Here is a 16,191-nt window from a genome sequence, read left to right as displayed (position 1 = left end):
CCAGGGAACGGTCTGCGGCTTACAGACCTGGCTCCTGGCCAGCTGGGCAGGGAGAGGGGTCCTCCAATCTCTGCCCACCCCCAGATTGTCACCAAGGCAGGAGGAGCACCTGTGCAACAGCAGTGCCCCAGGTAGCTCTCACGGGTGCAGGGAGGGAACGCTACCATGAAGCCCAGCAGAAAAACGCACGGTGCAGCTGAGCCCCCGACACCTTGCATGAGACCCAGAAGCCCACAGCCCTGCTCAGCGGCAGGCAGAAAATTAAATCTACCACTCACGCCGCCAGCAGGGAAGACAACAAAACATATGATTTTCTCCACAGGCACCAAAAGGAATTCAATAACATTTAACCTCTCTTGTTCATAAAAATGGCCTGCAACAGTATGTTTCGTTCCTATTCTGATAGAGCATGCAGTTAAGAGTATGGGCCCACACTGTGCCAGGCGGGGAACTCAGATTTTCTGTTAGGAGGCCACCTGACACGTGCCTACATACACAGGCACGCACGTGCACATCCCCACGGGCTGTGAGGATGGGGTGCTGGCTGCGTGCGTGCGTAGCCGTGGTGCTCAGCCTGGACATTTAAGGCAGCTTTTTGGGCAGAGGCTTCTCTTAAGTCTGGAAAATCCTGACCCTGCACCCTGAGTAAGGTCCAGTACGCTAGGGAAGTTCTCGCACACAGCACTGACCTGAGTGGACCCGCAGCCCTCTCCCGGCCCCCGAGTCTGCAGGCCTGGGGAGCTGCGCTTCCCACAGCTGAGTCTAGACACAGCCATCTCCTGAGCGGCAGTCGTAATAGAAGTGGTGACTCAGAGACTGGCAGGCTGACATGATGTCTGCCCCTGGTGGCTGCAGACAAAGCCCTTTGCAAACGGCTCTACCAGCCTTGGTGAATCTGCCCAGCGGTCTCCTGGGTCTTCTGCCCTGAACTGAATCCCTAACTGGATGCAGCCCAGGGACTGAAGATCCAGTTTGTTGTACAAGCTCTGGGGCTCTATGGGGTGACACAGGGCCAGCAGGTCCCAAGGGCACCAGCGGTGAACGCTTTGCCCCCGGGAGCTTGCCTAGAGGTCCCCTAAGGCCTCCACAGCCGGGATCTGGTGGGCAAAGGCAGGGCCTGGGGACAAGGTGGCTGGCCTCCTCTGGCTGTGGCTCCTGTCCCAGATACCCTGAAAGACCCCGGTGGGATCTAGGGCTGCAGGCTGGCTGGGGGTTGGGGGGCTGGCCAGCCTCCTACAGGTGGGGGATCCACGTGGTCCACCCAAGACAGGCACAGGACCGACACTTCTCCCTGCTGCGGGGGCTGGGAGCCCCACACCTCAGGAGGCGAGGGGCAGTGAGAAGAGGGAAGTCTCTGTCGGGTCTAAGTGGCTTTGGCACGCGTGCCCCTCCCTGGGTCTGGAGGGGGGCCAGACGTGACCCCCCTGGCCGCCCCATCAGTGCCCACAGTGGCAGGCCATCTCCCCGGAAGAGTCGTCTTGGAGGCGGGCAAGTGTCTTTTCAGTGGTAGACTGTGTCTGTGCTCCCAGGTACCCCCGACTGACTCGAGAGTCGGACAGGTCGGCTGTGTGCTGCCCCGAGCCCGTGGGCCCCTCTCCCTTCTAGGAAATAGAAGCCAGGCCCTGACCCTCCCTAGCTCCAAGGCCCTGGATTTACAAGCTGGTTTTGTGCCCCAGGGAGCCCCAGGTCCTGGGGGAGAGCAGCGTTTCTGCTGGCAGCCCTGGCAGCCAAGGAGGAGTCGTGGACATGGCTGGGGGTTTTATGGCATGAGTGACCTTTCCTGTCCCTCCTGTCCCCTTCCCTTTTGCCCTCTGTCCATTTTCTGCCTGGCAATGTGGACGTGCAGGCTGGGCGCTGGCAGGGCATTTCAGCAAACATCATGCACAGGACAGCACCTCGAAGATGCAGACACCGCCCAGACCTGTCACTGCGTCTGCAGCCCACGCCTCGAGCCCAGGGCTCATGACCGGCAGCTCGTGGCAGAGACAGCTCTGCTCAGGGGCCCTGGGCGGGTGGACGTGCACAGGCTGATTCCCATTCATAAGAGAGCTCAGGTCTGACCCTGGAGGGGAGGGCCCAGGCTGAGCTCCCCTACACAGCCCTGCATAGGGCAGGACGGGCTGCTGGTCTGGGCTAGAGTTTGGGCAGAGGGCAAACCTGCCGGGACGGGGAAGCTGGGAACCAGGCCGCCTCAGTGTCTGCACACAGGGAAGAAACAGGAGCTCAGAAAAGAAGTGCTCACTTCCTGAGGAGCGGCCTATCAAGACACTTGACATTTTCATCCTGTCGTTTCGGCTTTAAAGTGTTAAATCTAAATCTAAGCTTAAATTGTCTAAATCAGTATCAGAAGTGCAGTTGTCGTTTCAACTTACATTCCGCTAGTCTCTGGAAGAACACGGCAGCGAGTTTAAAATAAGGTAGTCTCGGCCAGGAGCCAGGGCCTCAGGCCGCGAGGGCCCGGAAACAGGCTTCAAAGAGATGGCGGGGGTCCAGCCCCCCTCTATCTCCAGCAGCCAGCCGGCTCCCTGACATCCTGCAAGTAAGGCTGATAGCGGCCCTGGAGCCAGGACATAGGGTGGTGGCCGAGAACCCTCTAGGGGCCGGCTTTCCTTGCCCACGCCAGCACTCGCGGTTCCCAGCGATGCTATCACCGAGCGAGGCACATTCCAGAAGCAACAGGCCCGGGTTTGCTCAACACTTGGCTCCAGGCAGCACAGAAGCCTGTGGGCGCCTCTGCCTGGGCCTGACCCCAGCCTGGGACCGGCCTGCCTGCCTCACTCCCACAGCAGAGCTCTAACTCTGCTGGTCACACAGTGGCACATCCGGCCAGCACCAACCCTCTCTGCATGACCCACCCCACACGGCTGTGACCAGCCCACTAGTACCCACAGACACCCAAGGGTGTGCGTTCCAAAGCCGTTGGAGGCCATGGCAGAGCCCGCAGGCCCGCCTTCCACTCATTCATTCATTCATTCATTCACTCAACAGTAGCTTGGGCAGAGGCCCTGAGCGGGAGAGGAGTGACAAGAGCACGAGCACCACATCCTGGAAGGCCAGTGTGGAGTGCAGAAGGCTGAAGGAACAGACCCTGGAGCTGGCCTGTCCATCGCCGTGCACAGTGCTCACCCCGGCTCTCCACCGCCCAGCCTCGTCCCCAGGCCTCCGGCTCTGCCATGGACACCTTCTTCATACCATGTCCACAGTTGGTGTCCCTGCCATCTCTTCTGCCAACCCTTCCCCACCAAAGGAGCCCAACTAACATACACCCACCCTCTACTGACCAGGAGGGGGAAAGGAGCTTCTAAAACTTTCCCATTTGCCCCAGACCAGATGCCTACTAGGGAGCGAGGGCAAACCTGGAATGGAGGCATTGACAAGACACTTAGACAGCGCACAAAGCCAGGCTTGGTAGCACACGCCTACAATCACAGCCCTGAGCAGAGGTGGGAGATGGGTTCAAGGACAGCATAAGGCACATAGCAAGCCCGTCTCCCAAAACAAGAAATGTCGAGGTCCCTTGAGCAGGGTACCCCAAATCCAGCGAGTGGTGCCCTCCAGGAGACATGGGGAGACCAGGTGAGCAGAGCCACACCCCAGGGCATCAGGACAGAGGGAGGGGCCCTGGGGAGTCAGCAGCCGCCTCAGGTGGTGACGGAGCTACTGCCGCCGTTCTGCTGCAGACAGCACTGGGAACCCCCACGTGGGCGGGGGCAGGGCCGGCGCTGGGCGGCTGGCCTGACAAACGCACAGCGCTGAGGCCACCCTGGGGCCGGGGCCATCAGCAACTGGCCACACACCTCCACGAAACTGTGCAGAAAGCCGGCCCGGGCCTCCCAACACCACCCAAGCCCTGGCAAGGGCTGTTCCTGCATCTGTGAAAGGCTCTCCACGAGGGTGGACTGAGGAGAAGGAAGTGAGGCTCCAGTCCACGGAGGCTCTGGGCCTGTGGCAGCGTGGAGCACTGGCACAAGTCTGCGGGGAGGGAGAGCCACACGCCTGAAGACCCACCTTCCCTCCACTACACCCTGCAGAGGCCCACCGCCTGGCCACTCACACCTGTAATCCTAGCTACACAGGCTGAAATCTGAGGACCACAGTTCAAAGCCAGCCTGGGCCAGGAAGCTTGAGACTCTTACCTCCAATTAACCACCAAAAACCAGAAGTGGCACTGTGGCTCCAGGTAGCAGAGTGCTAACTCCGAGCAAAAGAGCTCAGGCATAGAAACCAGGCCCCATGATTGGCCAAAAAACCCCCAAAGGTTCACCATCCCTCAAGAGCGCTGGGCGAGGGAGGTGCTGCAGGCCCTCCCGCCCCCCAGGGCCTCCTTGTGCACTCCTCTCCTCACACATGCATGTGCTGAATGCGGTGTGGCCCTGGCCCCAGCGGGGCTGGGCTTTGCCAGGGGACACGGCCTCACCCCACGTGGGAGGGCGGGCCCCGCTGCACCCCAGGGGCTCTTACCCGCTGTCTACCCTCAATCAGAAAACACACTCCAGGGCTAGGCAGCACGAAAGCCAGCGAACTGTGCAACTTTTCCACTCGTTTATTGCCAAGTCATTCACATCACTCTACAAAGACTGGAAGACACAGAAACGAGATCCACAGGGGGGTCACTTGGACCTGCTGCATGTGCAGACCCAGCCTTGCACGGCCCCCCTCCACTGGGCCTTGCCACAGCCAGGACACCGCAAGCACAGCTCATGGAGTCCCCACAGTCCACCTGCAGCCACGCTGGACTGTGCACCTCCCGACAGGGCCTGTCCCACCAACACACAGACTCCAGAGAACTACTTCTCTGTCCACAGGGGCGAGCTATGTAGAGACCCACGCGTGCTCCTGCTGAGGTGTGTGTCCTGTGTGCGGTGGACGTGGTGGGGGAGGGGGCCCATGTGGGAGTCCCTGGAATGACCTCATCACACCCACTGCTGCCCCCTTCTCTGCCCCTGCAGGACAGGACCGGGTGGCTGAGGACAGGAAACGCTGCGTGGGCCCTGGGGGCAGCAGGCATTGCCCCTCACCTCCCACAGCCCAATTATGGAGCCGAGTATCTGCTAATAACTAGACTGGCCCAGAGGTTGTGGGCCAGGACAGGACTGGCCGCTTTACAGTCACAAGAGCTCAAGGAGCAGTGGCTAGGCCCCTGCTGGAGACAGGGCGGCCTGGGATGGCTGTCTGCAGCCAGGACTGCAGGTGGTGGCACGCTTCCTTCCCACTGTGGTCCTGGAGGTGTGGCTGCTGCTGCTCACCAGCTCTCTCCATTGTGGGCATCCTGGCCTAGGGGAATGAGCTGCCATCTAGGGTGAGGAAGGGGATGCAGAACTGAGCCACAGCAGCACGGAGGTCACAGGAGGAGTCCACAAGGCACTTTATTATCAAGAGGCCCTGTGCTGGACAGGGGTGTCCGCCAGGCCGAGAGAGCGAATGAGAGGAGCTGGCCCTCTCTACGTCCCTTGGAACTCAGAACTGACTACCACCTTCCAGATGCATCTGCCGAGCTAGCTGCTGCCCGATGGCCAGCAGGGGGCTGGCTCTATAGGCTGGACTAGCCAGCAGCTCCTGAAACCGGATCTGTTCTTCTTCGCTGAAAGAATGGAGACCAGAGGTCAGCAGATTGGGAGCACTCAGCAACCAGAGCGGACGGTCAGCAAACCCATGCCCAGGCACCTTACACAGGAGGGGACAATGCCATCTGTGTGACCACAGGACTCAGAGCTTCTGCAGTGTATGTGTATGGGGGGAAAGCCTTGCACCACAGGCTGCAGAGGGACCTATATGGGTTATTGCCAAAGCAGGAACTGAGAAACGGGGACTGGAGACCACCCTGTCCTTACGTTAGAGGCACTTTTCTCCCAGTGAGGATGCAGACAGGAGAATGTGCACAGGAAGGCCGGGGTGACAGAGCCACAGCCGCCCTGACCCCAGCCAGCTCCCAGGAGAGCCCTGCAGACAAACAGGTGCTAAGGGCCATGAGGGCAGCCGAGGTGGGCAGGAAGCCATGGTAGGCAGGAAGCCGTGGTAGGCAGCACCAGGAGAGGCTGCAGGCCGTGGGTAAGCCTGGCCCGGAGTGACCTTGAGAAATCCTGACCACATGCAGTCACAAGGGCTGGGGTCTCGCTGCCTAGCACGGGCTGCCAGAGCCTGCTGGTCCAGGCAGACCCCGAGGGCTGCACTCTCAAAGGTGTCACAGCCACCATCCCAGAGCACACGGGGCCTGCCTGAAGTACAGCAATCCAAACCACTCCTGGAAGGTGGATTGGAGGAACTCTGCCACCTCTGGAGTCCATGTATAAGGCAGGGCCTCGTGAGCACAGAGCCCCGGAAGCCCGGGTACCGGGGCAGGAGCTGGGAGGCTGGCAGCCCCTGCTGGCATGGGGGCAGCAGACAGAACACTGTGGTTAGGGTATACTCACAGGAGTTTCTGCCTCTGGGCAGCACTCATCCGGCTGAGCTCGGCTGGCCTAGGCTGGCTGGTCGCCCTGCTGAGGACAAGAGAGACCAAGTGAGCGAGATGCCCTACTTCACCTGAACACCACGCAGCAGGCTGGTCCTCAAGCAGCCCCTGGGGACCCCAGCACCGCAGCGCCGGGAGCTGTGTCTGGAGCCGAGGGTAGGGAATCATGCACTCGCCTTGCCTAAGGACCTGAGAGCTGGAAGAGGCCCACGTCTCAGCCTGCGCCCCTGGACAGCCTGCAGGACAGGCCATCCACCTGGACAACCTGCTCTGGACCCAGGGGCTCAGCTGCCAGGGGCGCTGACCCTGCCGGGCAGATTCCCCTGGTGAAAGCACACAGTGCCTCCTGTTCTTACTTCCCCGAGGAGCTGGGGCATGCCCTGGTACAGAGGGCACCTGCAGGGGCCTCAGAACCTCCAGGTCACCCCGAGGATGCCCGCACACCGAGGCCCTCTGGGCTGAGGCCCTGCCTGACCTCCGAGCCAGGGCACATGTCTCACGACGGCTGGGGCCTCCGAGCTGCCTCACTGGGCCTGAGTAGCAGGTGTGGGCTGTGAGCCACGCTGACCGTTCAGATTCTTCAGGCTTCATTACCGCTGTCAGAGGGCGGGGCAGGCACCGCCCACCAGGCCCAGCAGCAGCCAGGCATCTGGGCCGAGGGAGAGACTGGCTTTCCAGGCTCCCCTCCAGGGAGCAGCTGGCCCAAGAAGAGGCCCCTCAGTGTGGGTCCAACTGCTGCCGAGACTCCAGAGAGGCCTCGTCTCTGTCCTGTGCCCCCTCAAACAGTGCAAGATGGTTTGCTCCCAACATGGCCCCTGGCAGGTGGGGGAAAGAGCCCACTTGGGCTGCAGGCCCTGTCTGCAGTGACCAGCAAGCCAGGCAGAGGGTCCTGGGGCGAGGGGTCATCCTCTTGGTCACGCTGGCTGTGGAGCCAGGAGGACCAGAGCCGCCGACCGCAGGGTCAGGAATGCCCTGTGCTGAAGGCCGAGCATGTGCTGAATGGGGGCTTCAGACCCCATCCACGGACACAGGGACACAGCTACCCTGCGCAGGGACAGGGAACCACCCTTCCACTGACCCCAAATCTGCCAGCCAGAGCCTGGGTGTGGTGTCGGGGCGGGGAGGACAGGCGGGAAGGGACAGCCACCGACCACCTCGGGTGAAGACAGGCGGGGTCAGCTCAGTCACTGGCTGCACCTCAGGCCTGGAGGGAAAGGCTGCAGTGGTGGGCTGGACCCCAGGCCATCCATACCATGTCCCCCTGAGCCTGACGCCCAACCAGGATATACACTGTGAACGGTGCAAAGCTAAGAGGAACCCCTAAGTTCATAAACACAAGTCTCAACACAGCCGTAGGGAAGCTGAGCCTTAAGTGCCCTCTGGCAGGGCTCTTCTGCCCTGCTGCACGCAGCCGTGCTCTGGCAGAGGCCAAGGGAAGGCCGAGCTCCAGTCCTCAGCACCAACCACAAGACGGGCACCGGACGACTCTGCCCGAGGGGCCCTGGCTCTCAGCAGGTGAGTCCTTCTACAGAACTCACTGAGCGTCCACGGGGCATGGGCTGCACCTCCCAGTGGTGCCAGAGGGACCAGTGCCACCCAGCTCTAGACCTTGGTGTCCAGACAAAAGCCAGGGCTCCCCTGAGAAACGGCCGATTCTAGGTCTGGTCCCGAGGGCCCAAGGTGAGCCCCGAGCCCCTGCTGGCCTGGGCAGGGAGGAAGGAAGGGGCTCTCAGAGCCACCCGGGAGCAGCGGAGGGAGCTGCAGCGGGCCATGCCGGAACAACGTCACCAGCAAACTGAAGGAGTGCTGGATGCCAGCCAAAGCATCTTTAACACCCATCCTGACTCCACGCCGCAGAAATGAGCCGCTGTAAATAAACAGCGCACCCGCTCCGCTCCGCAGCACGCCATAGCACCTCTGCAGATGCAGCGGTGAGGAAGGGGGGCCTCGTGGCCTCCCCAGGGGAGGGCTGCAGACAGCAGGAGGGCACGGGTGCTCAGGAGCCAGTGACCAGGCCTCTGCCGGCACAGGACAGCCTCCAGGGGCAAGCTGGCTGGCAGTGTGTGTGCCTGGTGCAATGTCATGAAGGAGGCACCTGGTCTCTGTGACATGAATCCTGCATCCTGTACCATCCACTGAGGGATGGCTGGAACGTGCCTGGCTCGGGCAGGGCACCGTGAATGCAATCCTGGGAAAGCACGCTGGGTGTGGCAGCACCTAGCTGTGATCTCACCTACTCAGCATGGAGAGAAGCGCTGCCCCACACTGGCCCGGCAAATGCATGAGCCCCTCTGGAAAACAACTAACCAAGTAAAATGGACTGAAGATGTGTCTAAGGTGGCAGAGTGCCTGTCTCACCAACAACAGACCTTGAGTCAAATGCCAATAGTGTCAAAAAAAAAAAAAAAAGCAGCAGCTAGATTCAGAGAGACACGGGGAGGGTGGTGACTCAAGACCCCATCCCACGGAAAGTGGGTAGCGCGGTCACAGCTACCAGCTCAGCTTCGAGGGAAGCATAAGCAGGGGACCACCATCCAGAATGTTCCAAGCATTCACACGAGAAAGACCTCGGGCGTCCAAGACACAAAGGCCCCAAGGCATGGCTCACGCGGTAGCTCCCGGCTAGCAAGCGGAAGTCTCTGAGTTCAAACCTAATACTGCCAAAACAAAGTTAAACTCAACTAAAACAGAATAAAAAACCAGGGAGAGTCCCAGCCACTCTGAGCAGAAGGACTTGAGGAGATGGGAGGACGTTACACGTCCGTGGGGCTCCTCAAAGGGGTGGAGCCCGAGGGAGATGCTAGGACGGGCAGACCCCAGGGAACTGAGGAAATGTGAGGTGTGGCTTCATTACTTATGAGCTTACATCCGTGGCTACTTGGAAGTGAGCACTGTTCCCGAAGGGTGACAGACGTACACACGAATGTACCCCACTTTTCAGTAAATCTAAAACTGTGACAAGGTAAAGCGTCCCCAGCCAGCGGTCCAGAGATGCCCCGCTGAGCCTCTGGGGTCACTGAGGTTTAGGGTGCACTGAAGCTTGGGGGGCTGATGGCACTTTTCCACAGCTGAACCAAAACAGCAGCGTGGCCCTCGTCTCTGGGGCCCGGCACATTCCCCCCCCGGGAGCCCTCAGCACATTTTTCAGATGAGAAAACTGGAAAGAGGGAAAGGACCCATGACCAGGGTCACATTTTTGTTCAAGAACCAGAAATGGAATCTGCGCGCTGGCTGTGTTCTGCCGGCTGGTGAGCCAGTCTGACTGTAAGTCTCTGCCGCGGCACCCCCCCCCCCCCAGCTCGAGCAAGGTCAGCCCACGAAGGCACCTCCTCCTCAGAGGGAGACGCGACGGAATGAACTTACATTAGAAGTGACAGGACTACATGGGGCAAGTCCAGCAGCTGTGACAGAACACAAACCAGGCACTGTCCACTGGCCTGGCAGCAGAGGCCGGCACAGACCCCACGTGTGAACCCGCACCAGTGGGCTCCGACACAGGCCCCCCGAGCCTCACCTCTGCTGGGAATAGGGAAGGAGGGAAGCAGTCATGGGGCAGTCATGGGGCAGCTGCCACCCACAAGGCTTTTGCTGAAGGAGCAGGGTGCACACTCGGCAAGGCCTTGGTGAGGGGCATAGCAGCAGGACCAGTCCAGGCGGGAGCACTGGAAACCTCACCAGCCGGCACACCTGCCTTGAGGGCTCCATGCAGGGGGTGCCCTCCACAGGCAAACACAGCCACGGCACTGCTTCTCCTGCCCTGGCCCTCCCTTCCCTGGGAACCTCTCTGGTCCCTCACCTTCTGGCCTGTGGCTGGCGGCAGGCCTCCAGCTCCTGCAGCTCGGGCAAGGCATCCATCAGAGGGTGCAGATCTCCCACCACCACCGTGGCCCTGCGCTTCCGCTCCTCCCTCAGCTTCTTCTCTGCCAACTTTATGGCTTCCATTTCTGAGGCAGAGGGGACAGGTCACAGACAGAAGCAAATGCCAAGCTCCAAACACGTGACCCCGGGGGCCCAGGCTCCCGCCCCCAGGTACGCAGCAGGCAGTCTGCGCGTCTCCCGCTGTCACCTGTGCTCTGCCCCAGGAGACTTGGGGGTGGGTGGCTGGCTCCAGCTACAGAGGCACACTTTAATTACAGGCTGACAGTGAGCTCAGAACTGCGGCTCCAAGGCCTGCTCCTGTGAAGGGGATGTGGCTGGGGCCAGCCCAGCAGCAGAAGGTGGCCCCAGGCAATGGACCCCACAGCCTCTGTCCCCAGACATTCAGACCACTGAGCACGTCCACGGGACTACTCACGTGGGAAGGTGGCCTCCACACAGGAGGGCCGGCAGCCACAGGGGCAGAGCGGGTGGCCGGGTCACAGGGGTAACGGGGTGAAGGTCTGGCCTTCGCAGGGGGGAGCCGCGGCAGGGCGTGGGTACAGCCCTGGGATCTGATTCCCATCTAAACAAGTGTCGACTCACCACTGCTAATGTGACGAGTGCCACACACGCTTTTCATGGCAAGCCCACAGCACCTTGTTCTGCCGGGCCCCAGAGCAGGCACAGAGGTGCCTGGGCAGGACACAGAGATGCCCTCGCAGGGACCACCGGGGAGGCCTCAACGCCAGGTCTGCCCAGCCCTGGGAAGGCCCCTGCAGGGTGACGAGCACCCTTCCTCTGGACTTGCAAGGTGACAATGCCTTTCCAACTTACGAGCACCTCATCAACTCCCTGGAGAGCAAGAGCACCCAGAGGGAGGTGGGGGGCTGGAGGCCGAGAGGCGGCCTTCCTCACAGGCTGGCGACAGACAAAATGCAAGCAAGGGGGAAGGAAGCCTGCTCACTGGATGTGACCACGGCGGAGACCATGGTCCTGCCAAGCAAGCATTACATTTCCAAGAACACTCGTACTCCCGTTACAAACCACCACAGTCCCAGGACACTTCACCTGGCCTCCGGAGCTGAGTAAGACACAGAAAAGAGACAGGCACAGAGGCAGGGAGGTGAGTGGGAGGACACTGTCCTGTCTGAGTGGCTCAGAGAAGAAGCAGGGGGTCAGCCACTCCTGGAATGACTAGAAACAAGTCAGGTACCATAGACAGGCGGCTCAGGAGTCTAAGATCTGAAGATCACCAGTAGAGTCCATGAGACTCTTACCTTCAGTTAACCAGGTAGGAGCCAGAGTGGAACGGTGGCTCATGTGGCAGGAGTGCCAACCCTGGGAGAAAAACTAAAGGACAGGACCCAGGTCTTTGTATAGGCACAAAGAGTCCAAATAGCCAGGTGTACTGGTACTAACCTGTAAACTCCCAGGTGAAAGGGAGGAAGAGGTGGAAGGGCCGAGGCTACAGACCAGCTGGGCCGTCTCATCGAGCCTGTCAACACAGCCACAGGAGGCAGGAAGGACCCCAGGACCACAGTTCAAGGATCACCCAGTGAAGAGTCATCAAGACCACATGTCCACAAACAAGCCAACACATTTACTCAAGTCTGCAATCCCAGTGAATGGGGGTGTACACAGAAGGACCACAGTCCCAGGCCGGACCAAGGAAAAACTAAGAGAGGCTCTGGGAAAAGGGGAGGGCTGCGACATGGTCGAGTGACAGAGAGGACCCAGCAAGGGCCAGGCTCAGGCTGAAACCCCAGCAGCACCACCGACAAGAAAAAGAAGTGAACACATTCCCTGGCTCACAAGCCGGGCACTGGTGGCCCACGTCTTTAATCCCAGGTACTGGGGAGGCTGAGACCCAAGGATCACAGTTCCAAGAAAGGCTGCGAGAATCGCCAACGAATCACCAGAGAACGGGAAGTGGTGTTGTGGCCCAAATGGTACAGCACCAGCCTTGAGCTGAAGAGCTCAAAGACAGCGCCCTAGGCCCTGAGTTCAAGCCCCATGACCAACAAAAAAAGAAGAAGAGCTCTTAGGAAGACCAATGAATCACAAAGAAAATTATGAAGAACCAAATTAAGAGAGCAGAGAAGGCAGAGGACAGCAGGAGCATGGTGGCAGACCTGGGGGTGTTCCTCACCCCACACCACTCCTGAAGATTGATTATGTATGAGCTAACCACTACCAACCAACCAAGCAGCAGCCAAGCCCATTCGACACAGCTCTTTAGGAAGCAGGGAAAAGAGAATCCCAACCTCTGGGTGCTACACCACACTGGCAGCATTCATGTTTGGTAAAGCCAATGGAGGGACTGGGGAGGGGCAGGGTACCCCACAATTCTGGAGGAACACTGGGGCGGGAAAGCAATGAGTCTGTGAATCTCAAGGACCAGCATCCTAGGGCCCACACGCCCATGCCTTGATGGACCTGGGTGCGAAGGAGGGAGTGGACAGGCTCAGGAGGGGAGGGCAGCTGGTGGAGAAAAGGCTTGCTTCAGTGGCAGAAAGGACCACTGTGGCCAGGACACAGCAGAGCGAGCCACCCAGGAACACTGAGGCCCCAGGAATCCACAAAGAAACAACCATATCCACGCAAGAGGGATACCCAAGAGTATCATCTAAAAGATCTGCTGACTCAGTGGACCACCAGCGGGGCACATGACTCACACCTGTAATCCTGGCTGGTCAGGAGGCTGAGATCTGAGGATCTTGGTTCAAAGCCAGCTTGGGCACTAAAGACCTGTGAGACTCTTACCTCCAATGAACCACCAGAAAACCAGAAGTGGCACTGTGGCTCAAGGGGTAGGGTGGTAGCCTTGAGGTGACAAATTCAGGGACAATGCCCAGGCCCGGGTTAGGGCAGTAGCCTTGAGCTGAAGAGCTCAGGGACAGCACCCAGGCCCACGGGTAGAATGGTAGCCTTGAGCTATAGAGCTCAGAGATAGCACCAGGGCCAGAGTTCAAGCCCCAGGCCTAGGTGTGCAGCCTGGCAGGGCAGAGCTTGTCTGGCAGGACTCTCCCATCCATCTACATGGAGAGGGCTCTGTTGTGATGGGAAGGTCACTGCCCCCATGGGACACAGGTGGCTCAGGCGCTTACACCATTCAGCAATCACTAGTCACTGCACACAATCCTCAAAAGGAAAAGGGGACCTAAGGCTCATAAACAAACTAACCCCTAGCCAAATTATTTGGGGGAAAGTGCTCATATCTGACATCTACTTTGGAATGCACGAACAAGCATGATGAAGGGACAGCACGGAGAGAAGACACTTCATGACAAAGAAACAGCGTCAACCACACACACAGCTAACTGACAGCGCTCAATGCTGGAGACAACATGAAAACTCAAGCGCTTCTGGGCCAAATGGACCCAGAAAGAGTCTCAAGGGAGAGCCAGTAAAACAGACACTCGTGATTCAGGACAGAGCTTTAAATCAATAAAATTAGGACCTGAAATGGTAAACTTTAACTATCTAGCAAAATTGAGGGGACAATTGTGAGAAAACAGCATGCAGGCCTGGCTAGCCAAGTGGACACTGAGGACATGAAGGGCTCAGCGGAGACCAGGAGCCACACAGCGGGGAATTAACTCATTCCAGAGATGTTTGGGCCTGACCAGCCATGACCCATTTCCTGCTCAGATCTACCTCACAGAGAATACTTCCCATAACTCTATATGCTAGGAAGGGTGAAAAAAGGAAATGCAGAATTAACTATTTCTTAGGCAATATCCAACAAGTGACAGTGGAAAAATCTGACCCGTTTCTCTGAGTGCTACCTCCTTTTGGTGCTGGCCAAGGAGCTCATGAAAGGAGGATTTGGGATGGGCGCTGCATGAGGACATGCAAGGCTTCAACTCAAGACCTATCTGAAAAATAACAAAACGCAAAGAGAGCCAGCTTCATGGTTCAAGTGCTAGGGTATTTATTTTAGCAAGCCCAACGAGCTCAAACTCAAGCACCATAAACACAAAAACAAATTAAAAAACACATACTGTTAGTCGTCAAAGCAAAAAAGAAGGAAAATGACATTCCAATATGTGAGGACATTAAGATGGAAACGTGACAAACTAGTTTCCGAGTCAGCAGAAGCACCCTAAAAAGAGCAAGAACAAAATTGTAATGTTAAATGTAAACAAAATCTTTTTTTCAAAATTAGAAAATACTTGGCACTATTAAAAAAAAGCCTGCATATTCTAAAATAAAGGGGTGAAAGAAGACGCATTCAACATGTTGGAACATGGCTGGCGGCAAGCCTGGGCCCACTCAGCGCTGAGTTGGAAAAGATCCATGGCCCTTCCCGGACACACAGACGAGAGGAAAGGGTCCTATCTGCTCCTCCAGCCGTCTCCACTCAGACTCCCCCAAGCCACGCCACCTTTGTGATTAAAACCCTCCATGGGATGCCAGCTGCCACAGCTCATACCTACAATCCCAGCTACTTAGGAGATGAGAGCTAACGATAATAGTTTGAAGGCAACTCTGGGAGAAAAGTCCTTGAAACTCAATCACTAACTAGCAAAACAAAACACAGCTGACCTGAAGGCGTGGCTCAAGTGGTAGAGCACTGGCCATGAGTTAAAACGTGACGAGTACACAGCAACGTGTGTCAGTACACAGCAAAAACCACACTGTGGGAGCAAACACCAGGCCCTTTTTAACCAAAGGGCCCGAAAACCCGGCTTCTCTTGTTTGCCCAGGCCTTGCCGAGGCTCACTTGGTGGGGGAGGCTATGCCACCCACTCTGGGGACACCCAGGGGTTCTGCATCCCCCTCAGCTGAGAGCCGGCCACCAAATGTGGCCTCTACTGGTCTGAGTGCCCTCCTCTGTGGCTTCTGTTGGAGTGCCGTGACGCCAGGCCAGGACCAGTGAACCAGGATGACCACACGGCTTCCTGTGGTCTGGGCAGGGGCGGGACCGCTGGGGGGCGGCTGGATGAGCGCTGCCATGCTGCTGGAACACGAGGACACAGACTTACTCTGTAGCCACTGTTCACGCCGCAGCCTCCGTTTCTCCTTCTTAGGCAAAATGGCCTTTGCTTCCAAACCTGAGGAGAGAGCATACAGTGAGAAGTGAGCGTACGGACAGAGCTCCTGCTCTCACGGGACAACAGCCCACCACAACGGCTCCCAGCACGCTGGTGGGGAGCAAGGCTGCTCTGCCTGCACCGCTGCTCTGCACGCACCGCTCGGGGAGGCCAGGCTAGGCCCTCAGCGGCCGTGGGCTCGGTGAAGCACGGAGATGAAAAGGACGAGCAGAACGAGGCCTCTGCTCCTGTCACCACCAAGGGGTGTGCTGGACCCCCGGACACCAGGGTCTTCACAGCGGCAGGGTGGCCTCAGGCACAGCCAAGCTGAAGAGGGCCTGCTACTGAAGCCACCACGGCGGGAGGATGAAGAGGACACACACACACTGGCATGGGCACAGCCAGGGCAGAACAGCAAGCTAGCCATCCCCACAGGCCTGTGACAGCTCCACGGGCGGGTGCTGCCTGTGGACTGCGTGTCAGGTGCCTGCTCCCAGCCAGCCCAGGACCGCTTTGTGGAGCAGACGGGCTTGGGTAGGGGGACCTCTCTCCTCAGACCTCACCCGGACCCGCGAGCTGGCATCCAGGATGGCCTGCACCGGTGGCATGGGCCAGGGCTGTGCCCTGAAGCGGCAGGGAGCAGCCTCAGCTACCTGGGAATGGCCTGGCTCCTCTGTGCCAGGCCACCTCCCAGCCAAGCGCAGCTTGGCTGAACAGCAGTACCCGTGGTGTAGCCACAGTGGCAGAGAGCCCTCGGTCCAGAAGAGCAAAGGCGAGCTGTCGGCACCTCCCCTCAGCATCCTGGCAGTGGGGAGGAACAGGATGCCTGGGAGTTGTGGAGGGCCG

At 58.9% G+C, this 16,191-nt stretch overlaps 1 protein-coding gene across 3 annotated transcripts in view; it reads right to left on the bottom strand.

The window, feature by feature from the left end:
* The window catches only part of Slx9 (SLX9 ribosome biogenesis factor), a 47,450-nt gene that overhangs the window by 17,268 nt on the left and 13,991 nt on the right, over positions 1-16,191 (bottom strand). The window contains exons 3-6 of one of the 3 annotated variants that reach the window (XM_090350575.1): positions 15,298-15,366; positions 10,248-10,395; positions 6,411-6,479; positions 5,320-5,581 (exon numbers count right to left, since the gene is read on the bottom strand). In XM_090350575.1, coding sequence (XP_090206701.1) covers positions 5,458-5,581; positions 6,411-6,479; positions 10,248-10,395; positions 15,298-15,366 — 410 coding nt within the window. In that variant the 3' untranslated portion in view covers positions 5,320-5,457. Of the gene's footprint in view, positions 1-5,319; positions 5,582-6,410; positions 6,480-10,247; positions 10,396-15,297; positions 15,367-16,191 lie in introns of those variants that run through there. The other 2 variants (XM_090350585.1, XM_090350593.1) reach the window with 2 other exon arrangements.

Source organism: Megascapheus bottae, chromosome 1 (assembly GCF_031878675.1).
Source record: "Megascapheus bottae isolate mThoBot1 chromosome 1, mThoBot2.hap1, whole genome shotgun sequence".
Lineage (NCBI taxonomy): Eukaryota > Metazoa > Chordata > Mammalia > Rodentia > Geomyidae > Megascapheus > Megascapheus bottae.
This window is presented reverse-complemented; position numbering and strand designations above follow the sequence as displayed.